The sequence below is a fragment of the Poromitra crassiceps genome (genome assembly GCF_964638095.1).
Source record: "Poromitra crassiceps genome assembly, chromosome: 10".
Lineage (NCBI taxonomy): Eukaryota > Metazoa > Chordata > Actinopteri > Beryciformes > Melamphaidae > Poromitra > Poromitra crassiceps.
The window spans coordinates 28,283,519-28,307,853 of record NC_139631.1 but is presented as its reverse complement, the minus strand read 5'-3'; the positions used below and the strand labels follow the sequence as shown (position 1 = coordinate 28,307,853).

Genomic DNA, 24,335 nt, shown 5'->3' with positions numbered 1-24,335 from the left:
ACAATTTCAGACGGAAAATGACCTTTTAAAACTCTTGACATATTTATTTAGAACAGAGGTGCACCTCATTTCGGAAGAATTATATACTGTCAGTGTCAACTGAACTGTTTAAATAATGTGGAGGCCATCCCAGCTATGTTACTACTGATGTGAAACACCCAGCTTAGAGCTGGTTTTCACACAAATCTTGGATCACATTTGATATTATGTTTCATATTTTGTATCATATTTTGTCTTTTTTGTTGCAGGCTTGCTGGAAAGGGTATATACAGAGGAAGGCGTACAAAGACCGAATTAATTTGCTGCAAGACAATGTTGCTTCTGTTGTCAAGGTGATGAATTGTATCTTGGATTGCATTTCTACACTGTACCAAACATTGTACATTATGCACCAAACTTGATATTAACAGAGCTACTATATCAAGTTCTTAATGTAAAGCACTTCCATTTTCAGATCCAGTCCTTAGTGAAAATGTGGAAAGCAAGAAGTAAATACAATCAGAGATTGCAGTATTTCAAAGATCATGTGAGTAACACGTTTCTCTCAGCGTCCCCCAGGGGAGTCTCCTTTTGTTTTAACCTTTTATATAAAGGTTTATTCATGTTGTATGACACTCATCTTACCTTTTATATAAAGGTTTATTCATGTTGTATGACACTCATCATTGTCTGTGTGTTCAGGTGAAAGACATCGTGAAGATCCAGGCTTTCCTGAAGGCCAACAAAGCCAGAGACGACTACAGAACACTCAGTGAGTCCACACACACACACACACACACACACACACACATACACACACACACACACACACACACACACACACACACATACACACACACACACACACACACACACACACGACATGCACCAAATACAGTACTAAACTCAAATAATCAGTGGAGAAAATATAAAAAGAGCAGTAGACCTGTAGGCAGCTTCCTTCTTCATCATAGGTTTCTTACAAGTTGTAGAAGATTACTGAGCAGTGTTTTTGCGGTCTTGCATGCGTCCCCTCTCAGCTGGGGCCCAGGACCCCCCTCTGTCGGTGGTGCGTAAGTTTGTCCACTTGCTGGAGCAGAGCCCCCTGGATCTGCAGGAGGAGCAGGAAGTGACACGGCTGAGGGAAGAGGTGGTCACTAAGATTCGCTCCAATCAGCAGATGGAGAAAGACCTGAACCTGATGGACATCAAGATCGGCCTGCTGGTGAAGAACCGGATCACCCTGCAGGTTGGGAACCCTTGCTGTTAGCAGTACAAGGGTGGGAAATGCAAGCAATTGTTTTATTTTATTTTGCTTTGACATCATTCATAGCTAGTTAATATTACAAGTTCATGTGCAGCAAAATCAATAAAAACTGTTTCCAACATTGAGCCCTTATAATAATATATTGCGGTTTGCACCTGTATCCAGTCCAGTCTGGCTGCTTCATTTGCTTGCGTTTGTTTCTGTGAAAAGGATGTTGTGTCCCATAGTAAGAAAATGAAGAACAAGAAAAGTAAGACTGGTAAAGAGGAGCTGGCTGCAGGGATCAGACTGGGTATCAAGGGCCTAAATAAAGGCAAAAGAAGGAAACTGGAGGCCTACCAACACCTCTTCTACCTGCTACAGGTGAGACACACACGTGTGTAATCGCACACACATACACTAAGAGTTGTTGCTTTGAGCTCATCCTAATTGAACACAAATCAAATGTTTTTTTACAATATCTTTATTGACATTTTCAATTTCAGTTTACAGCATTTGTGACACAAATGAAATTGTCTTATTAGACATTTCAAGATTCAAGATTTTTATTGTCACTCCGTAGTACAAGTATCACGTGTGAAATTCTTGTGCTGTAGACTCCGTTACAACATAGTGCAAAAAATAAAATAAATAAATAAAAACAAGAGGCAACAAGCAATAAAGCAGTAAACAGACAGTGGCGTATTCACTGCACATATGTGCAAATGGCATGAACATATTTTAAACATAATTAAACATAATAACATTCTGTTAGGTGCAAATAGCATATACCTACGGTAATTAAACGTACTATTGAACATTAGTCATACGTGATGGTAGCAGCTGCAGTGCGGTACAGTACGGCTACTACACTATTTGTATATGTTAAGGAGTCTCGTGGCCTGCGAGAAGAAACTGTCCCTCAATCGATTTGTGCGTGCTCTTGGGACCCTGTATCTCCTCCCTGAGGGTAGCAGGGAGAACAGACTGTTGTGGGGGTGGTTTGTGTCTTTGATGATCTTCAGGGACCTCCTGAGGCACCGCTGGTTGTACAGATCTTGCAGTTCTGGCAGCTCACATCCTGTTACGTGCTGGGCCGCGCGCCTCACCCTTCTTAGCGCCCTGCGGTCCATGGTGGTGCAGTTCCCATACCAGGTGGTGAAGCAGCCAGTCAGCAGGCTTTCAATGGTGCCTCTGTAGAAGTCCCTGAGGATTTTTGGCCTTAGCCCGAATTTCTTCAGGCGCCTGAGTCCGTGTAGTCGCTGTTGGGCCTTTTTGACAACAGTGTGGTTGGCCCATGTCAGGTCCTGGTGGATATTGACTCCCAGGTACTTGAAGCTGTCCACCCTTTCCACCACTGTGCCGTTGATGGTGATTGGGGGGGGTGCGCCCCCCCCCTTCTGTAGTCTACAATGATCTCCTTTGTCTTGGAGACGTTCAGAGAGAGGTGGTTGTCACCTGTGTCTGCACATGCCTGTGCAGACACACTCCTGATGTCAACTCCACTGTCTTTTCCCTCCCCCTCAGACCAATCCTTCCTACCTAGCCAAGCTGATCTTCCAGATGCCTCAAAACAAGTCCACTAAGTTTATGGACACTGTGATCTTCACCTTGTACAACTACGCCTCTAACCAGAGAGAGGAGTACCTGCTGCTGAAGCTCTTCAAGACGGCCCTGGAAGAGGAAATCAAGTGAGGGTTGAGTCATCAGTACTGACAGGTCTGAATGATTTAAATAAATAAATAAAACGCATGAAGACTAAATTCCATGTTTCAGTTCCAAGGTGGACCAGATCCAGGACATAGTGACGGGGAACCCGACAGTCATCAAGATGGTGGTGAGCTTCAACAGAGGCGCGCGGGGCCACAACACACTCAAGCAGGTTCTGGCCCCCGTGGTGAAAGACATCATCGAGGACAAGAGCCTAGGCATCAACACCAACCCTGTGGATGTGTACAAGGCCTGGGTCAACCAGTTGGAGACGGCGACTGGGGAGGCCAGGTAGGAATGTGCTACATAAGCCGTTTTCACACATGCGCTTTATACCCGGGAAATTACCAGAAAGCGGTGTAATGCCTTCATGTGTGAAAGTTGTTTTCCGGTATAAGCGCGCCCCCGTCATCGCGGACATTTGACCACTTCTAACCTTGTGATGAGACCGGTATGCCGCGATAGGGGACATAAGTGTGAAACGGGTCCAGTCATTTCCCTGTATCAGTGGGTGTCGTCGAGACTTGGCGGACCAGGCAGCACACAGTAGACAGTCCAACACCAAATACACAGCTGATTGTTCGATATTCCCCTGGTGTTGCGTACCACCAAAGCACTATTGCCAGTCGCAAACGCGCTTCCAGTGGTTTTCGCCACCGGGTGATCTTGCGTGTTAGTGCAGGTCAGACCAGACTCAGCAGGTAGTCGAACGTACACCGGGACATGCGAAAATGACGCTTCCATTCCACGTCGTCAAAATTGTTCAGAGCATCTTCCCAAAATAAATTCCCTCCTGGTCTCTCTCGCTTCCAGACGGCTCTAGTCTCACGCAGCAGCGCAGAGGTATTTAACACTGTCATTATCTGTCCCCGGTTTAGTCTATCTTCATATTCTGCACGATGTTTAGCGAAGAAGAATGCGAACATGAATCTGTTTCTGTTCGCACGTATATCCCTTTCCATCTTCGCCTTAATTTGTCTACGTCGCTGTCTACGTTTGAGGAAAAAGCGCGTCAGCAATATTATCAAAAGAGTGGACACCGGCTCCATGTTTGTTTGTTTTTCTGACTGCCTCTGGCCCCTTGCAGCACAGTTTATACGTCATGACCCCAGCCCACTCTCCTCCGCCCCCCGCCCGCTCTGCAGTGCCGTGCAGTCCCCAAATAATTAAGTTTTCATGTAATAATTACTCTCAATGATGTGATACTGGCACCTTATAAGCTCCACCGAGCAAAGCAGACTAGAAGTTAGTTCCCTAATCCAAAGTGTTACCAAATATTCTTCTATCAATTAACCCATTACTGCGATGAGTACTGGATGACAGTACATACTGTCTACCTAAATCCCTGCCGTTTGCACAAATGTCAGCTCACGTCGTCTCCTTGGTTTTGTCGTCCCTCAGCAAGCTGCCATATGAAGTGACACCGGAGCAGGCCATGTCACACGAGGAGGTCCGCAGCAGGCTGGAGGCTTCCAGTCTGGCTCTGCGCTCTGCCACAGATAAAGTTCTCAGCTCCATTGTGTCTTCGCTGGATAATATCCCGTAAGTTTGAGAACCTGTTCGATGTCAAAGTCCACACATCCTTTGCTTCTTCTGTGACAATATTCCCTGTCTCATGCTAGAGCAGATGGGTGAGCACCATGTTGTTCATAGTGTATGTGTTGTCCACTTTGTTTATTTTTATTTTTGCATTTATGTTAAATCAGTTATTAGGGAGAATAAATACAGTTAACGGTGTTCCTTTGATAGATGTTGCTAACATGGTTAGAGGTCACAGTACCTAACTAGCAGCTAAGTATAATATAATATAATATTAGGCGGAATAGTGTCGTGCTCTTAAGAGGTTATGCAAAATTTGATGGGACTCAATCTGAGAAAAATGTATGCAGAAACATTTGTGCAGTGCAATACAATTTAATTAAATTTCTATGGCACCTTTTGTGTGCCGGCACCTTAAATAGGATAATCCAGCATCAAATATAGATATTTAAATTACTATTTTTATATTTGAGTGGAAAAATTAATTAAACGATGTATACATTATGATGAGAAGGGTGTGACTAAAATGCTACGTGGGTCTGACCATGGACCATTGACTAAACATTGTAGCTTTTCGACTGCACAGTTCTGTGGCTGCATCACAGTTGCTTTCAGTTGCTAGAGACATATCCCACTAGATGGTGCTGATGTTGGATTATGCTCATGAGGAAAAACGGCACTCCTACTGTAAAGTGAAAACAGTTTGGATTCATGTATTCTATACTTGTTAACACAGAAATGGAATTACAATAAAATGTAGAGAGACATTGACAAATTGACTAAAGCTTAATGCTTTCAGTTAAATCCGTCAAAGCATTGCCATTATAGATTTTAATTGTGTTCAGTTCTCCATATCTTGAGTTGGCTGTCATTTTTTGCATATGTGAATGCATGTTGTTTTGTTTTTGCATGTAGTTATGGCATGAGATACATGGCAAAAGTTCTGAAGAATAGCCTCCATGAAAGGTTTCCAGATGCTTCAGAGGATGAGCTGCTGAAGGTAGAGGGCCTTCATGTATATCTTCATATAAATGTCCTTTTATTTGCATACATGTAGTATAATACCTCTTCCTTCCTTAATTGATGTACTGTATACTATAGGCTTAATGATCAGTTTAATATATTGAGACATATTGCTCATTAGGCAGTTTGTACCTTAGTTTCTCTGTTGGACACATTATATACTAATTAGCTGATACTGTAGTAGGCGGGAAAGATTCTGCACACAATCCTCTCTGCATCTTTTATTGTAAGTAGACCATGCTGAGGTGATTGCCTGTGTATAAGTTCATTTTACAAAATGTTTTAACTATGCATTTACCGCCTCTCGTGTCAGATTGTAGGAAACCTGCTTTACTACCGCTACATGAACCCAGCCATCGTGGCGCCTGACGGCTTTGACATCATCGACGTGTCAGCAGGGGGTCAGCTGCACTCAGACCAGCGTCGTAACCTGGGATCTGTCGCCAAGATGCTCCAGCACGCTGCCGCCAACAAGCTGTTTGAGGGCGAGAACGCACATATGACACCAATGAACAACTACATATCACAGACTTATGAGAAGTTTAGGTGAGAAAGTGAATGCATTTGAAATGAATATAGCTACTCCTATAGAGAAAATCTGCTCTGCAATTGTAAGGTAGCTGGGGGGGGGGGGCATATTTAAATCTTCCACATGACAACAGCTATTTACAGTATTAAGGAGTGGCTCTTGGAGTACATGTTCAATACAATTAACATGGTACAAGGGGGGGGGGGGGGAGGATGGCGGTGGAGATAATTAGTGCACTTTTGTGCTGTTTTCTTTGTTTCGAGGGATAAAAGTGAAATCTTTTTAGTTGGCGTAGCCTACATGAGCTACGGTCTCCTGATGTTGTCAAATTCACTCGGCAGCGCCGCTCTTAAGGATGGTTTGCATGCAAAAATAACATTTCCATCCAATAAAAAAGGCAGGAGGAGGAGAGAAATAAAGGGAGGCCTCCTCAGTGAGGTCAGGAACAGGCTGAGCTGGTGTGGTGGAAGTAGAGGTAAGCCTGGGAGAGGAGTGCAGTGTCAGCAACTAGGAGATGTTGAACTCCAGTCAACCTTGTACAAATGAGGGAGTGTCCCTTGTTTTTGGGGAGAAGTTGCATTCCCAGAATTCTCTCTACCACAGTGCTGGAGTAGCTAATGACTCATCATTACTGGAAATGGGCCTAATTCCCTGCCAAAGGGTCGGACGTGCATACAGGCACACTTTGCTGTGTCTGCGAGTGGGAAGCCATATTAAGGGTGTGTGTCCTGGTCGCTGCACTAGTGCCTCCTCTGGTCGGTCGGGGCCATAGTCGGGGCTCCTATTGGGGGGGTGTAGGGGAACTGGGGGGGTAGCGTGATCCTCCCACGCGCTACATCCTGCCGGTGAAACTCCATGCTGTCAGGTGAAAAGAAGCGGCAGGCGATTGCACATGTATCGGAGGAAGCATGTGCTAGTCTACAACTCTCCCAGATTGACAGAGGGGGTGCCACTCTGACACAATCAGCTGCATGTAGCACTGGCCCATTTGTGTAGAAATGTGATTTTATGAGAAAATATACATTTTGGCTGTTTTGGGGTTTCACCAGATTTTAGTAAAAGAAAGCCTTGGCTTACATTCTGTGCAAAGAGTATTGTGAAATTTGAATGCTAAATATAGTTTTGAAGCTCATAAAGGTAGGGTGAAAAGCAGAACTATCTTACTTTGTCAAATTTCGAGGCCCTAAGATCATTTTGATATCACCAGAAATCTTACACTCTTTCCAACAGTGTATAAAACTCAAATTGTGTGTTTGGGGTCAATGTGACTGATTTTCTCAGAGCAGGTCACATTAAAAAATACTGGAAATCAATATATTTTCTAGACCCAATTTCTGGGCTAAAAACCACAATCAGGACTACAATAAAGTAACGCATACATTACAGAATGTTTTGTTTTTTGATTAAAGTTGATAAAACCGTTATAATTCCTTGTGAGCTGGCTAGCACAGGACAAGCCGTGCAGACTGATATCTGCTAATGTCCCAATGTTCTTATCCTCCAGGATGTTTTTCCAGGCGGCCTGTGATGTCCCGGAGCCTGAGGAGAAATTTAACGTCGATGAATACTCAGACATGGTGACCCTGAGCAAGCCCATAATCTACATCTCAATAGAGGAGATCATCAACACCCACTCGGTAAACCCAAACAAGACTCCTCTCTAATTGAGTTTTCTATTCGCCATATTGGATCAGAACAACTTTTCCTTCCAAAAATCACCTTAATAGTTATCATTCAAATAACACCAGGTCAAAGAAACATGCAGTCACTTCCATAATGTAAATTTGTAGATTTATGATTCATGCGTACCGCAGATCTTTGGTCTTTCCCTGGTGTCAGTCTCTCTCTATGGCCTGTTTGTAACTATACTACTGTTACTGCATTATTTCCTTTTTCCTTCTATTCAGTATTCTATCCCAAATTAATCTCCCATCTCTTTCCCACTCTCTCCATGTGAGCGTTTACTCTAGTCTGCAGTCACTTATTTTATTTACTTTCTCTTCCCCTCATGCACTGCTTCCTGGGAATGGGAGTAGTGGCATTGGTGAGAACAAACTCCTCCTGGCTCCTGGCCGACTGAAGACATTAGTTGGTTAAAGCCAGATGTGTTTTTTGTCATCCATGTCACTTTACACTGCAGTCACCCAGGGACTAACACAAACAATGGAGATGACGTGCATGTTGCTTTGGGCGGATGTTATCTCACCCCTCATTTTGTGCCTAACACTATAGATGATTCACAATTTTGATTCACGTTTTTGTGTTTGCTATGTGAAAATAAAGTAGTGGTATGACAAAGAGACTACAACTAACATTTTACATACCGTATACGTTTTATTGCAGGCATGTCCAAAGTCCGGCCCGGGGGCCAGATGCGGCCCTTTGACCGATCTTAAGTGGCCCTCAGCTTGTCTCTCAAAATATACTATATGTGGCCGTTTGCACAGTATTGGTTAATCAAGCAAGTTCAATTCAAATGTTTTCTGTTCACCTAATGATGACGGCACTATCATACAGTTTGTAGACAAGCACCAAGTAGGAACAACGCAGGCAGAACTAATGTTTTCAGATGGTAAACAAAATCCTTAGAGTGCAATTGTATTGTGATGTGATTTTTTTATTTGTATAACTCATATGATGCGAGCAGCAGCTGGCCGGCCCCCCGGTTTCACATGATCTAATCTGGCCCCCCATTCAAAAAAGTTTGGACACCCCTGTAATTTATTGTGTAGTTAGTGGGCTTGCTGCAAGCAACCTACAAACACAAACGGTAAACTACCGCAAACACACGCACGTATTCTAGTAATCCTTTTGTGGAGGAAGGGAAAGAAAAATGTACAGTTTCACAGCAAAGTAGAATCAATTGAAGTTATTTTTAAATTGATCACAGTCATGAGTCATTGTGTGTTTGTTTAGCTGCTGTTGGAGCATCTGGAGGCCATCTCTCCTGACCACAACGACCTGCTGCATGAGCTGCTGCAGGACCTGGGAGATGCCCCCGATGTAGAGGCGCTGCTCGGTACGCACGCACGCATGCACACACACATACATACAGAGTAAAGAATTTGTTTCTGTAAATGCAATACATCTCTAAAATAAAATGGCATAATATGATTTTAAGCTTTAGTTATGCACTAAAGAGCACTTTTTGAGCTACTCTTTATCACATTGATAAAGTTAAATATGTCCACATCTTTGGGCTGTCCAGTAGAGTAGACCCATGGTGATCTAACATGACTGTTGACATTAGACATTAGTTGTTGAAGGAGGGGAGCACATCAGTTTGCTTTCTTAGATTTCAACCCTCCATTCAAAACCCAACATCACTAACCCTTTACCCTACTCCTGCTTCTTCTTCTTTTTTGTTACCAATTTGTTTGCCATATATCTTGTAATAACAAGTTGGCCATAGCTTGTTTTACCACTTTTCATGTTGTGCTGCTCGACCTCAGGTGAAGGAGCTGTTGACCCTAACGACCCCAACAAAGACAGCGCCCTGAGCCAGCTGGGAAAGACGGAGATCTCGCTCACCCTAACCAGCAAGTTTGAGCTGCTGGAAGGGGATGACAAGGACCTGAAGACACTCATGATAAAGTATGTTTACTGATGGAGGCAATTGAGACACAATTCCTTCAAGCAAAGACTGTTGTCAACTCTGTTGCAATCCTTTGGGAGCATTCAGCCAAATTCAGCTGTCAAAAGGATGATGTACTAACCCACACACAAATTAACCCACACACAAATTAGATTACAGCAGATATCGGGCTATACTTTCATTATCTTATAATGTGACACATGATTCCTATGAAATGCATCACACCAGGCTTATTGGACTGGCTGGTAGTCGGCCTGCAAACTGTAGGCTTCTACTGTTTTGATCATATTTAGAAGCCAGAAATAACAACATACAAATTCTGCGTGACGCAATTATGTGTGTACTTAACCCTTTTAGACACAGAGCATGTTTCTTAGAGGCTATCTCTCAGTGGCACGCCTTTGTTCTCTTTCCTGCCCCTCTATCCTTTCCTGCTCAAGCAGGAAGTGGCTTGGTGGTCAGGGTTATCTGGGCTATAAAGATGTATCCATTTGGACCTAGTGAAGGAGGCTGTATTAGAAGGATGGCCTCAGCTGCCGGCGCATATTTATTGTCAGTGATACAATAGAGGAAGATCATCAGTATGTCAAAGCCTAGAATATATTGTCAGTGATCAAATAAAGAGGAAGATCATCAATATGTCAAAGCCTAGAATATATTGTCAGTGATACAATATAGAGTATATATACAATATGAAGTGCATAGCGATGAGTTTTCAGTTTATGACGGAAGGTCAGACTCCGGGAGGTTTCTTCCATCCATCCATCTTTAACCGCTTATCCGGAGTGGGGTCATGGAGGTAGTAGATCCAGCAGGGGACCCCCAACTTCCCTTTCCTTGGCCAGCTCTGACTGGGGGATCCCACGGCGTTCCCAAGCCAGCATAGTAAAGATGTCATCACTCCACCTGGTCCTCAGTCTGCCCTGTTTCTTCCATCCTGACTGAGAAAACGCATTTTGACTTGGGAGTAATAGGCATGTTACATGTCTGGAGGTTTTTAAGTAATCTGTTGATGTAAAGGAAGACCATTTTAGTCATACTAACAGATTGTTAGGCTACATGTTAACAGTGTCACTGTGTTGGCAACTAGAAATGTTGTATGAATTTGGCATACACTATATAAGTTAAAATATACCGTAAAACACTGATCTCTGTCTAATGAGAACAAGCAAACGATCCATTTCTGTGTCTGTCTGTCAGGACTAAGAAGCTCATTGTAGATGTGGTTCGGATCCAACATGGAGAGACTCTACCTGAAACTCTGGAGACCCCAGCCACTGCCGTGCAGGTGCTATTATGATGAACTGCGTTTACTTTACATGCCATATACCCAACATACATTTTCTTTCATCAAAAGCATATTATGCAATTGCTTTTTTGTTTGCACTGCAGTATGTTAAAAATGTTGCTTATATGTCTGACTTTCTCCCTCAAGGAGTCGGAGCATGCCAAGATCATAGAGCGCCGTGCGGTCCAGGATGCCCAGACGCCAGAGGGTCTGAAAAGCAGCCAGGCGGTACTGGAGGACAGCCAGCTGCCACTGGAGCAGAAGAAGAGGAAGATCCTCAGGAACTTCCGTACCTTGGAGCAGGTTGGCCTTGTCACTGCAAGTAACAAGTACCAGGACATCATCAATGACATATCAAAGGTATGCATTTCTTATATACAGTACATGGGCACTTACATACATGTAAACCGATGCATGCTTCCAATGGTAGCTTCTCAGCATCTTCTGTGGTCTGTCCAGCTTCCAATTTTGCAAAGGTGTAGCTAAAACATGTAATTGACAGGACATTCGCTACCAAAGACGCTACAGACAGAGGAGGAAGGCGGAGCTCGTGAAGCTCCAGCAGACTCTGACCGCACTCAACTCTAAGACGGCTTTCCATCAGGACCAGATGAACTATTATGACACCTACGTCAAGACCTGCCTGGATAATCTCAACCGGAAGTGAGTTGTACCGACGTCTCTTACACCTTGTGGTGAAGAAGAGTTTCCTCACTGTTTGTACCACTATGTCCTTGCTGCTTGTTATTTGGATGGATGGGGTGGGTGGATGGATGATTAGATATTTAATTTGATTTTAAACACAGATTACCTTGTGTCTTGTGTGTACCCAGAAATTCACGCCGGTCTATCAAAGTGGACAGCAAAGGAGAAGAGAAGGGCAGTAAGAAGTGGAAGCAGCAGTCTCTGAAATACACGGGTGCCAGGCTGCATGAGAAAGGAGTCATCCTGGAGATAGAGGGTCTGCAGACCAACCAGTAAGTCTAGTGTGCATACAGTATGCATAGCTTTTTCTGTGTGAGTACATTGAGAGCAACGTAAATCAGAGTCAAATTCCTTGTATGTCTAAATACTTGGCCAATAAAGCTGATGGTTCTGATAGTTGGTCGCCACTTGGACAGCTACAGGGCTGGGAGTCCCAAAAGTATTTTACCGCTACTTTGTATCATTGACCTGAGACTAAGTTTAACTTTGTGCAAAGAGGTCCATCTAAATTTGTACATTGTGGTATAATTGGTAGGCCATCATGACACATCCGCAAGATTTCAAGGCCATGTAGATGACCCATTCTGCCAGCAGTTGTGTGACCAACTGTATTCATTTAATAATATGTTTGTTCCTTACAAACTACCTCTTATAAACTTTGATTGGATTCTCAATACAATTTTTCAATTTTGTATATCTCCCATCCTTATTGCAAGCTATATATCACTCTTCAAGAAGGCCTCGAAAATCTCTATAATATGCCTATATAAAATATATCATGGCCAAAATAAAGGAGAACCTATTACTAGCCAGCACATGCAAACTTGGGACTTTCAGACATGCATGCGGTGGATTCAATCCAACAAGAGGCCGTAGCTTTCATCAATCCAGTTGTATCCCAGTGTAGGAAATGCTGATTTTTTTCCAAGCAAGGAGAGGAAGGATGCCTGTTAAAGTACAGAGAATGGGTTTTGAACTGACTTTGATGTATAAACAGTGATCTGAGCTGTGTCAGGGTGGGTTCTCTGTGCGGAAGGGAAATATCATTAGGCATATTGTTAATTGAGTTGACATCCTCTTTCATGACCGACCTCGAGATCAATACCTTCCTCCTCCTCATTATTTGATTGAATTAAAATGCCATACTGCACCAGGAAATTAAGTTTACTTGCATAAACACAAAATCATATATGATGAGTATAAAATGCTTCCTTTTTAGACGAATCCACTACAAATGCAGTCAGAATCTGTTAAGGAAGGCAAAGTGAGATGTTGGTGTCATTTGTAGATTCATAATTCATTCTACTACTAATTTGTAGAATCATGATTCCAGTTTCTTGAAAGTACTATATATTGTGCCAAAATCAACTCCCATTTGAATGTCGGTGTCCTAGAATAAGAGGACTAATGCAGATGATATGTCCTATCCCCACATAAATTTGTCTTGTGTTATTGTTTTTTTTTTCCTCCGTAGGTTCAAAAATGTCATGTTTGACATTGCGCCCTGTGAGGAAGTTGGGGATTTTGAGGTGAAGGCCAAGTTTATGGGAGTTGAGATGGAAAAGGTCCAGCTTCATTTCCAGGTAAATGCTTCCCCAGTGTGTCAGCTTCACACAATAATGTCTCACCAGCCAATAAATCCTGCTGACAGAGGCTTAACTTTCCTGTTCCCGTTACTGGGCTAATAGCAGAAAATATTATGAAGCAATTGTTTTCCATTTTTGTCATCCAGACTAATGAACACATACACCCGTAATGGTGTTCATGTATCTGTATTGAGTATGAAAGAATGATTTATTGGTATGTTAAGGGAAAGAAAGGTTGTATAGCTTAGGCATGTGATTCTCAACCATTTTCACATCAATTACCCTTTATTTAGCACAGTAGGGCCATGGACCCCCATTTGATCAGATTTGGTCTCTGACCCAAATCTGAGGACATTTTTTTTTTTTATCGGATATGATTTTGTCCAGAATTCCATGACTATCTGTATTGCTGGTAGAGAGATAACAGAGAATCTATGATCAATATAGTCATTCTTCTACATTCTCTAATTGTTCTAGTGGACTAAATAATGGTGAAGTTTTAACATTGATCAATTTGCTGGGCACCGCCTGGAACCCGCTCAAGAACTTCAAGATAACTTCTCCTCCATCCAAAAAACATTATTTGATTCCAAACTACTACTCAATGCCTCCAAAACCAAATTCATGATTTTTTCACATAAGAAACCTTCTCCAGCTAATCCAACCCAGTTTTCCTTAACCACTCTCAACAACATCCTCATAGAACGCATCCACTCATACAAATACCTTGGCATCTGGCTAGACGACTCCCTCAGCTTTAACACTCACATCAGTAAACTTCAATCCCACATCAAATCCAAGCTTGGCTTCCTTTACAGAAACAAACTCTGCTTTACTCACTCCTCCAGAATCTCCATTTTCAAATCATGCATTCTTCCCGCCTTTGATTATGGTGATGTCATTTACCAACATGCTTCAAAAACCACGCTTGCCAAACTGCATACCCTCTACCACTCAGCCATCAGATTCGCCACCGGAGCTGCCTACCGTACTCGCCACTGCTCTCTTTACAGTCAAATAAGCCTCACCTCTCTCCAAGCCAGACGTGAGTCACATTGGTACACCCTGATCTACAAAGCACTCACTGGACACACCCCAGCCTATCTATCCAATCTTCTGCACATCTCCACATCTACTTACAACCTCAGATCGAACGCGGTCATCACTCTCGCCATCCCCAAAACCAAGAACTCCTTTGGTAGCAAAGCCTTCCACTCTGCTGCTGCATCTGCTTGGAATGGGCTCAACAAATCACTTCAGCTGGACCAGTTTGTTGACCTGGCTGCCTTTGGCAGTATATTGAAGTCATTTTTAACACATGCTTGCAATTGCCAATTGTCCTGACTAGGGATGTCAATTTTCGGTTAATTTCACTTTCGATTAACCGACGCTAATAATCGATTAACCTATCGGTTAATTCATAATTTTTTAATATAAAAAAAAAAAAAAAAAAAAATGTCTATTTACTCAATGAGCTCATGCCCAAACAAGGCGTGTCTATTTAGATGCTGAAATGTTAATGCTTTTTGTGTTAGAATTATGCCTTTATTTTTTGTTGGCTTTGCTGAAATTTATAAGTTTATTGCCACATTTTGATCAGGTAATCATTCCAAAATCATTCTGGCTCTTATATGGATGACAAGGAAATATATTTTTGAGAGCTTTATTTCCTGTTTATGTAAACATTACAACAACAACAATCTGTTATTTCTTTTGATTTTTTCACATTAGGCCTACTGTCTTTTGCAGCATAAAAACTTAAACAAAATATACCGTAATTTCCGCACTATAAGCCGCACCGGAGTATAAGCCGCAGCAGCAAAATTGCCTGTTTGTTACATATATAAGCCGCACCGGACTATAAGCCGCAGGTGTTTTAATGTTTTTTTTTTTTTTTTTTTTTTTTTGTGTTTTAATGTTTAATTACCATATGTAAGGGTTCATGCACAGAGGGGATTGTCGGGAAAGAGATGGCTGTTTGAGGAAGCTCCCATTTATTAACATTTCAACAAAACAACATAACACAACACCACCTTTGTTTTTTTTTACAGTGCACACAGTGTCCGCGGTGTGGTGAAAAGAGGGCAAGAGAGGAAATTAAAACAGAAGTGGATTTATAGTTAGAAAGAGTGCTAAAGAAGAGAGAATTTTTTTTTTTTTTTTTCTTTTCTGAAAAAATCCATAGATAAGCCGCACCGTTATATAAGCCGCAGGGCCAAAAAACGGGGAAAAAGCCGCGGCTTATAGTCCGAAATTTACGGTAGCCTATTTCGATTTGCTGCCAACAATTGAACAAAATTTGAACAAAATAGTTGCATGATGCAAAACACTGTGCAAAATCTTCAAGGAAACTCAAAAAACGTGTCCAAAAAAAAAAAAAATTTTTTTTTTTTTTTTTATATTAACTGATAGACCGACAGCAATAACCGAACAACGATGTTAGCGACGGTTAATCGATTAATGGTTAACCGTTGACATCCCTAGTCCTGACTCCCCTGCCCCGTCTCCTAACCCTGCACTACCTGCATGTTTTGTTTGCCCTGTCTGTTAAGTCTAAGACTTGCTGTGTGACTTTTCTGTGCTAAATGCTTTTTAACACATTAAGTGCCAGAGACGACCTAACTCGTCTTACATAATCCAGCGCTTAAGTGCCAAGGACGACCTAACTCGTCTTACATGTTTTTTTGACGGTGGGACATCAATCAACCCCTTTTACATCTTCGAGATAACTATAGGAGCAAGAGCATGTGTGTAATCTATTTTACCGACCACTAAGTGGCGACAGATACAGAGAGAAGCCACAGCCACGGGACCCGTACACCAAAAGCAGCCGCCTCCCGCGGAAATGGCTTGGCGATTTTACAGTCAGAAGCCGGAGACACACACACAGAACGGACAGAGATCCCCTCCCCCCCAGAGCCGCGGAGCAACGCGCGAACACACACACACACACACACACACACACACACACACACCGCGGGAGCAAGCCATTCAAGGAAATGGCTTGGCGATTTTACAGTAATCCATTTCAGACTCGTCCCCGCACGCAGGCAAGCAGGCAGGCAGGCACGCAGACAGACAGGCAGGCAGCACAACGCGCTTCTGACACGCCCGCTGCCAGGAGGAAGGAGGAGAAGACACACGGAGGGAGGAGTTTGAATGAGAGGGGTGTTTCCTGTTGTTATGGAGGACATTACTGTTCAAAACTATTGTTTAGAATGTCTGACGGTCTTACTGATGCCAAAAATGAATGGTTAAAGTGACTGTTTCACAAAAAGCCATTTATCTCTGAATAAATTTCCAGACGCTGAAACCATGCTGTACTCAACGGCTAATATCTACATAACTACTAACTCTGCAAACTAACTCTTTTAGACAGAGAAAGCACACATTCTATTAGTTATTTTTAGATGATTGGTGTTCATGAATTCTTAACAGAAAAGAATCCTCGGCTGTTCTAAAATGAGCCAGAATCGTCAAAAACACCCCTGGCACAACTTACCTACAGGAATGAAAACATGGCTGGCATTCAATGTGTTAACACTGTTTATATTTGTTTTTATTTGTATTGATTCTATTTTTGTGTATGCCTCTATGCCCTCTTGGCCAGGTCATTATTGTAAAAGAGAATGTGTTCTCAATAATCTACCTGGTCAAATAAAGGAAATGATGATGATGATGATGAAGTTGTGGTGGTGTCATGCCCCACGTTGACAAAATGATAAAGATAATGCAATTGAATGTTTGGAATGTGACTTGTTTGGACTTGTGTATTTGAGACTGAGATAACACGTATGGGACTTTCTGTTTCCAGGATCTCCTTCAACTGCAGTACGAAGGAGTGGCCGTCATGAAGATGTTTGACAAGGCCAAAGTGAACGTCAACCTGCTCATCTTCCTCCTCAACAAGAAGTTCTATGGAAAATAAGAGACGGGAAGAGGCAACAGGAACGGAGGAGGAGAGTGTTTTTCAAAGGATCGTGCCTTCTGACAGAGCTGAGATTGGGAAAGAAATTCTTATGAGGGAAAAACATTGAATGGTGCAAGTGTTGGCAGGCAATCAGGCTGGTGAACCCCAAAGACTGCTTCGTTTCATCTGAGTATGATTAGATCGATCACATTATACCAAAGTGAAATGTTAGTTTGTTGCATTGTCTAATTAAATTGATCTGTTATGTTTGTCCCCCCTTTTTTTCTTTCATATGTGATTGTAAATTGAATATATTTTTAAGAATTATGTCATAATTGCATTCATGTTTTATATGTATAGGATAACTAGGAAACACTTTATGAAGCTCAGACAATGCAGCACTGTCCATTAGTTCAGACACGGATCTCTGAGGTAGTCTGCAGCTCCACTGCAGCCCTGCTAGCCTGCATGGACATGTGGAATACAGTGGTTTATCAGTGCCTTTTAATTCAGCCAGCATTTACAAAGAACATTTTTAAAAACTACAAATGAAGATTTCTTTTTAATAAAATATGTACTATCAAAGTAGAAATGAAATAATTTCTAATGCTTTAAAGTGGTGCTTAATAAATTACAAATTTCCATAATTGTTTGCTGCTGTTTAGCAATCTACTCCTAATTTCTATAGTGATTTCCAACATAAGTCTAGTATCAACCATTGCTTTTCTCAGGCCTAGTGTCTGCCAACCACTCATTTATTTGAGGGACTTTGATAGAAAGTTATGGGAAGTCATTCATTTCTGTGTAGCTACTGGGAGGAGACGAGCCTCTGCATGCCCTGTGCAGTGGGGAGTGGGAGGAGGCAGAGTGTCCTGACTCTTATAGCTTGTTTCTCGCTACACAGAACACTTCAGTCACTCTGGTAGCAACCAGATAACCTCATATTGGCACACTTTGGGATTTTAAAATATTTATAAGAAATTAAACATTCACTTTCAGCCATGGTTTACTCATCAATAGGATTGCTAGTATTATTTTCTCTCCAGAGCTCAGCCTTTATCCCCCCAAATGGTAAGTTGGCTTCTTAATTGTATCATTTTTGGTCCATCATTGACCTGTGATTAGCTTGTGCCTGATTAGTTATTTAGATTATAAATGTGATGTGATGTATGAAAAAAAGAATCCCTCTTCCCTGCTAAATTATTTCATGATTTGCTTTGTGTGCCTCACGTTTTACGGTGCACATGCATTTATTTATGTGGTCAATTTGTTTAGCACCTACTGTAGGTGATTTATATGGTACTGTATCATCCTATGAAACAATTGGAGCAACTGCATGTTATATATTGCCCTAATTTGTTTTAAGCAGTTTTGGGCTTTACACTAATTACTTTCTAGTTGAAAATAAACTGGAAAATAACACCTATTTCATCTGCAAATTTTATCAAATGAAGGTTGGGTTTGGAAGTCCCATATATGATTTTGGTTTGAAACCAATCATTTTAAATTAACCCACTGGGGTGGAAAAAAGTTGCACAATATGTATCTTATTTCACTGTGTACACAATACTCATCTATTCTGCTCTGTGTCTCCTTAGGCTCTAAGCCCATGCCGAGGACTTTTTCTGGTCACTATGTCATGGTGACTGATGAGCCAATAGACTACCTTGACCTCTCTGTGAATGACAGGGGGTCGGGCATGGAGCAGGAGCCAGTGAAGAAGCACAGCCACAGTGGCCCCCACAGCGGCCCACACCGCCCTGCCAAGAAGCAGTACTCCGTCTCAGAAGAGGCCAAAGGCTTCCTCCAGGGCCGCCTATCAACGACCTTCGTCCCGACCGTTTACACCTTCGTCTTCATCATCAGTGTGCCCCTCAACCTCGTTGCCGTGGTGATGTTTGTGCGTCGTGTCCGTCCCAGGAAGCCGGCGGTGATCTACATGCTGAACCTGGCCTGCGCTGACCTGCTGTTCGGCCTGCTCCTGCCCTTTAAGATCGCTTACCATTACAACGGCAACAACTGGATCTACGGCCCCGTCATGTGCAGAGTGGTCACAGCAGCCTTCTACTGCAACATGTACTGCTCTGTCCTACTCATGATGTGTATCAGTATAGACCGCTTCCTGGCTGTGGTTTACCCCATGGACTCGCTGACATGGCGCAGCTCTCAGACAGCCTCTGCTGTGTGCGTTGCCATGTGGCTGCTGGGTCTCGGAGGGGTGATGCCATTGCTGATCTCCGGTCAGACCATCCACTTACCAGACCTGGGCATCACCACCTGCCACGACGTGCAGGATGTGGACCAACTACAGGCTTACTACCTGTACTTCTTCCCCATCTACTCCTCTGTCTTCTTCTTCATTCCCCTGATCTTCACTGTTGTGTGCTATGTGCGTATCGTCCAGGCGCTGGCCGCAGCCAACGTGCAGAACCGCTCCAAGAAGACTCGGGCGGTGGTGATGGCTGTGGCTGTGCTGGTGGTGTTTGTAGTCTGCTTCACCCCCACTAATGTCATCCTGATGGTGCACTATGTCCAGCTGGCCCATAAGGACAGTGCCACGTCCTACCAGGCCTACCTTCTCTCCATGTGTGTAGGTAGCCTCAGCTGCTGTCTGGATCCAGTCATCTACTACTTTGGCTCGTCCCAGTGCCAGAGGCAGGTGGCGGTACTGCTAGGATGCAGGCTGCTGCCAGGGTCCGACAGCAGCTCTGAAACCGGAAGTACCAGAACCAGCGGACGGACGGACAGCACCAAGTCGAGCAAGATGGAGAGCCTTCAGACCGCTCTGGGGAGCCATTACAGAAGGCTGATAGCTGGAGATCCTATCTAGGAGAGAGTAGGACCTATTGTAGACTTTGGGGGCCCTTTTGCAAACTGACACACCCACAGTGTCAGACATCAAAGAAACCAAACAACTTAAGTTGGCTCGAAATAAATCAGCTGTTCTAATGCTCTAAACCTGTTATTTCCAAATAATAATGTAGTTAAGGTTTGAAAAGGGTTCAGGAGTTAGAGTTTGACTGTGTCCAGTGCCTGGTTGTGCTGGAGTTTTTTTGCACTTGTGAATTAAATTCATTGTTTTATCATTGTTTACATAATGAACAAGCTTTCTTTTTGCCATTCTCTCCTCATGCATTTCATCCACCACCACACACAGTCTGTATCAATATGGACTAATTTCATATAGACAGTGTTGTGAAAATGTCCTGCCATTCTTTTACATTTCTTCTATATACAATGTTTTGAATGCATTTTGGGAATTAAGCTGTTGGTGTGCAATTCAGGTTTTATTCTTAAGCAAAATTACCTGTGATGATGTAACTACTTTCAAGACAAAAATGTGGATCTGACACCTCTTTTTTTCATAATCCAAATGTCATCAAGTAATTTGATTTGACTTGATTTTATTTTATTTTATTTGAAGGTTACAAATTGAAATAGAGTGTACTAAACAAAGTACAGACACGGATCTCAAAGAATAACATCAAGGATAAAGCACAATAAAGTCAAGACTTATTTCCATTGTGGTCCTTGGTCTAAAACAGGTAGACAACAACAATATAAACATAAATTAATTAACAGAAGCATTCAATACAGTATGATTTATGCAATGAGAGATGAGAAACATACATATCAAAATACACAAAAGAAGCTGTACATCAGAGCTTAGACAAGGACTTGTTCAAGAAGCCACAATTTGACCTTGAAAACACCTTGGCTGTTTTTGTAAATATACACATAAAACAGATTGAACATAGTTATTAATGACTTGGTTTATTGGCACTCATGAATATGCCAAATAAGTCCATGATCCTAAAAATGCAAAAGGCACAGTTGGTAATGGTGCACTTAGATAATCCAATCGCAACAAACCTAAATTTATTTTTGCTTCATAATAATACTCATGTATCTTCATTTCCCCCCTTGCTCACTCTGCACTCTGCTTGTTGTCTGGGCACAGCTCTGAAACACACAGGGGGAAACGGATCAAATGAAAGCGAAGAAAGAGTAATGCATGTCAGTCCATTTATCTGCTATCAGAGAGGATGTTTACTCCATTGCCATTTCCTGACCATGTATGGGTGAAAGTAATGCTGCATCACCACCTTGTGGTCACTTGTGTAAATTGAGTAAGTTTCTGCCAGTAAGAATCTGGATTGGTGTCATCCAAAGCTTTGCTCTTAGGAGAAATTAGGAAAAAATAGCGTTTACTGACCAGTTTCCCCATCATAGGTGTGGAAGTTCTCTGGGAAGTTCAGACACCCAACCTGTTTCTTGAAAATTTCAACATCTTTGGGATCAATTTTCCCTGTCCTTGCTGAGAGGGAAGGGAGAATCAAAAATGTATAAAAGATGACAATTGAATGGGAATGTGCACATTTGAAACCCTGATAAGAGATGACTTACTGAACTGCATGACGTATCTCCCGGTGACATCCCTGTTCCGAAAGGTATCTGTCCACAGCAGGCAGTCAGAGCAAGTCTGCAGAATATGCCCTTTGTGATCTGACAAATTTTCTTTCAAAGCAGAAAGCGGAGTCATTGATTATTGTATCATCTGTGTCTATACAGTATCTTTAATGGGTAATAGCATCACTCCAAAGCCAAAAGTTATATTTATGCCTTAATCAATATCTCATCTACTGTCCTCTATCCAGTCAATGTCATTCCAAAGACATGAGCCTCTAAATCTCCTCTATTTAGCTATACATCAGATGCTGTTTACTCACTGCGAAATGTGGTAGCAACTCCTGAGACTGTTGCATTTGCCTCACCCAAGATGCACCGATTACTGAGAGACAAGAATAACCACTTGACATACGTGAGAATGTTATCACAAGTTTAAATTTTAAGTTGCCGTAAAAATTAAATGAATAGGATGTTTCCAAAGCTTTTTATGATGTGTGAAATCTATAATGATGAACTAAATAACCAGACTTACAAGCAGTGATCTCCCCAACGTAAAGTTACAATTTGACTGTCGGAGGTGGGAGACAGCTCTATCCAAGAGCTTTTTAGAGACTCCAGTGCCTTGTGGTAAAACTTGGGGTCACCGGACCCCATCACATACACCCATCTCCCAAACACCTGCACATCAAAGAAACCAAGTATCACAAGTCTTGAGAATAATGCAGCTAATCAAAGATGTAGCTATGAAAGAGCAACTTACCAATTTGGGGTCCTCTGGTATAAAAGGTTTGACCAAGTCCTTGCAGTCGGGTGAGGATGCAGCACTGAGGGAAGTGAGAGCCAGCAGCAGTGATGCAACAACACACAGAGCCATGGTGAGTGAGAGAGAGACGGAGAGGAGCCTATTGCTGCTGAAGCCACAGTAGAAAAGCCCCAATGCTGTTGATGGTTTCCCTCTAGAGTTTCAAACAACAAGGTGCTTGTGCCAGTGGAGGAGGGGACCGGTGAAGGCCTGTTAATGACGGTGCAGATTTATTTTACTCCACACTGAAGGGCTTCCTCCTGCAGTCCGGTCTAGTCCTCCATCGCCCACGCCGCTGCCCCCGAATGACCTCAGGCACATTGCCAGGACCTGTGTTTGGTTGTCGAGGTGTTCTGAAGGGACCTGAAACGGCTTTTCTTTCTTAGAGGACACCACACAAAGTTTTTATGTCTTCTTTATCCCCTTCCTGGTGATGTTTCCCAGCAATTGCCTTTGTTGGTGTTTCTGGGAACTTGAGTGTATCTTAGAAGAGCTGTTAGGCCTAAGTGTTTTTTGATGAACCGTATAATCTGGAAGTATTTTACATCTGACAGCTTCCATTGTATTTGAAAAAGGATAAAGAAATGTTTCAATTCAGAGATACGAGTCCAGACGACCCTCTTTCTGAATTAGCCGTAGGAGGAAACAACAGCAGAACACAGCACGCAATACAGAAGCACACTAAAAGTGATCTTTATTTACCGCACACAAAATAATGATACATTCAACCATTCACAGAGATTGTTAGGTTGATGTCAACGAGGAATTCAAGTTGATTTTTCAGCTGTTGTCTGCCAAAGCATGCCATGATGAGCTATTCAGATTTGACTAGTTGTGTTAAAAGGTCATACAGCTTTACTGGACAATGACTCACAGTATAATATTACTACACATTTCAATCGAATGCCACCAACAATACATCAATTTACTGGCTGCAGATCTAACATGACACTAGCAGAACTTGTAATCTTGCATTACCCAACTGAATGACACAACACAAAATGACAGTATACCAATGGCCATGCAGATCATAACACTGACTCACTAACTATGCATTTGCTAAACAAGACTTGTTTGGCTGTGTCGCAGCGACAGGACATGGGTGCGTGGGCTTTGCTTTATTGTGCAGTTGGCTCGGTAGTTTCGGCGTTCTCTGTACTCTCAGCAGGCTTTTCAGTTGCTCTATCATCTGCACATAGATCTGAAATAAGAGAAAAATGGTAGAGTAGTGAAAGAGGCTGCGTACAGATGAAACACCAATGCAGTTTGGTCATTCAATGGGGCAGGAGAAAGATGCTGCAGTACGACTGACCTGTGCCTCCAAAGTGGTACTCAGGGAGGAACTTGAGGCACTCTGCTTGCTGCTTGAAGGTCTCTAACTCGGAGGGCTCCAGCTTCCCGGTCCTCGCTGGAGGGAGGGAGGAGGGAAAGGAGAAGGGGGAGGTGAGCAACAGTGACACGTGACAGTAATGTATTTAGATGCTGAGCAAAACATGTAAATCATATGTGTATTCATTTATGTCTTTCATTCATCCATTTGTGTTCTAGCATTGAAATGGAACACTCAAGTAAAAAGAGTCAGTCTTACTGAAGAGGAAGAGGTATCGGCCCTTTGTCTCTCCATCAGGAAGGAGGGTGGTGTCTTCAGACAGCAGGCAGTCAGAGCACGTCTCATAGTATTTCCCATCATGGTACGAAGTGTGACCGTTGATATTAACTATGAAACATAGGATGACAAGACAGACACATAAGACCCCACTGAACTTTGACATTAACTATGAAACACAGGATGACTAGGCACTCAGACACATGCATCCAAGACTCCACTTAATTTTCTCAATTTCTTTCATGGATCTATTTCAAATGGTTGTGATGGTTCTTTCCTAGCCACACTTCTGTCAGGTGCTTTGTATACTGTAAAGGCATTCAACACATGGCATTATAAATAGAGAGAAAGAGAGAGAGAGCAAATAAAGGAGCAATCAAGATCAATATTTCCAGATACATACAGGT

At 42.5% G+C, this 24,335-nt stretch overlaps 3 protein-coding genes across 3 annotated transcripts in view; 2 read left to right on the top strand and 1 right to left on the bottom strand.

Moving 5' to 3' along the window:
* Positions 1–17,676, top strand: part of iqgap2 (IQ motif containing GTPase activating protein 2) — a 65,578-nt gene extending 47,902 nt beyond the window's left edge. The window contains exons 20-38 of the mRNA XM_083644259.1: positions 249–332; positions 455–526; positions 682–751; positions 1,020–1,228; positions 1,457–1,609; positions 2,753–2,916; positions 3,002–3,226; positions 4,337–4,477; positions 5,390–5,474; positions 5,811–6,043; positions 7,531–7,663; positions 8,943–9,045; positions 9,479–9,620; positions 10,822–10,909; positions 11,057–11,269; positions 11,412–11,572; positions 11,743–11,886; positions 13,089–13,197; positions 17,015–17,676. Coding sequence (XP_083500385.1) covers positions 249–332; positions 455–526; positions 682–751; positions 1,020–1,228; positions 1,457–1,609; positions 2,753–2,916; positions 3,002–3,226; positions 4,337–4,477; positions 5,390–5,474; positions 5,811–6,043; positions 7,531–7,663; positions 8,943–9,045; positions 9,479–9,620; positions 10,822–10,909; positions 11,057–11,269; positions 11,412–11,572; positions 11,743–11,886; positions 13,089–13,197; positions 17,015–17,128 — 2,643 coding nt within the window. The 3' untranslated portion in view covers positions 17,129–17,676. The remainder of the gene's footprint in view (positions 1–248; positions 333–454; positions 527–681; positions 752–1,019; positions 1,229–1,456; positions 1,610–2,752; positions 2,917–3,001; positions 3,227–4,336; positions 4,478–5,389; positions 5,475–5,810; positions 6,044–7,530; positions 7,664–8,942; positions 9,046–9,478; positions 9,621–10,821; positions 10,910–11,056; positions 11,270–11,411; positions 11,573–11,742; positions 11,887–13,088; positions 13,198–17,014) is intronic.
* Positions 17,677–18,042: 366 nt separating this feature from the next.
* f2r (coagulation factor II (thrombin) receptor) lies at positions 18,043–20,013 on the top strand. The gene is made up of 2 exons (XM_083644404.1): positions 18,043–18,181; positions 18,709–20,013. The coding sequence occupies exons 1-2, from the start codon at positions 18,112–18,114 to the stop codon at positions 19,938–19,940; spliced, it is 1,302 nt and encodes a 433-aa protein (XP_083500530.1). The 5' UTR covers positions 18,043–18,111; the 3' UTR covers positions 19,941–20,013.
* Positions 20,014–23,109: 3,096 nt separating this feature from the next.
* Positions 23,110–24,335, bottom strand: part of LOC310783383 (saxitoxin and tetrodotoxin-binding protein 2-like) — a 2,355-nt gene continuing 1,129 nt past the window's right edge. Inside the window, exons 3-6 of the mRNA XM_083644234.1 lie at positions 24,332–24,335; positions 23,911–24,039; positions 23,635–23,730; positions 23,110–23,523 (exon numbers count right to left, since the gene is read on the bottom strand). The exon at positions 24,332–24,335 is cut by the window's right edge and continues 64 nt beyond it. Coding sequence (XP_083500360.1) covers positions 23,441–23,523; positions 23,635–23,730; positions 23,911–24,039; positions 24,332–24,335 — 312 coding nt within the window. The 3' untranslated portion in view covers positions 23,110–23,440. The remainder of the gene's footprint in view (positions 23,524–23,634; positions 23,731–23,910; positions 24,040–24,331) is intronic.

What these genes read in the sequence shown, in the direction of transcription:
- f2r (XM_083644404.1), top strand. Translation starts at nt 18,112, where the DNA reads ATGGTTTACTCATCAATAGGATTGCTAGTATTATTTTCTCTCCAGAGC. An exon ending in AGCCTTTATCCCCCCAAATG is followed by an intron (nt 18,182 to 18,708) that starts GTAAGTTGGCTT and finishes GTGTCTCCTTAG; the next exon opens with GCTCTAAGCCCATGCCGAGG.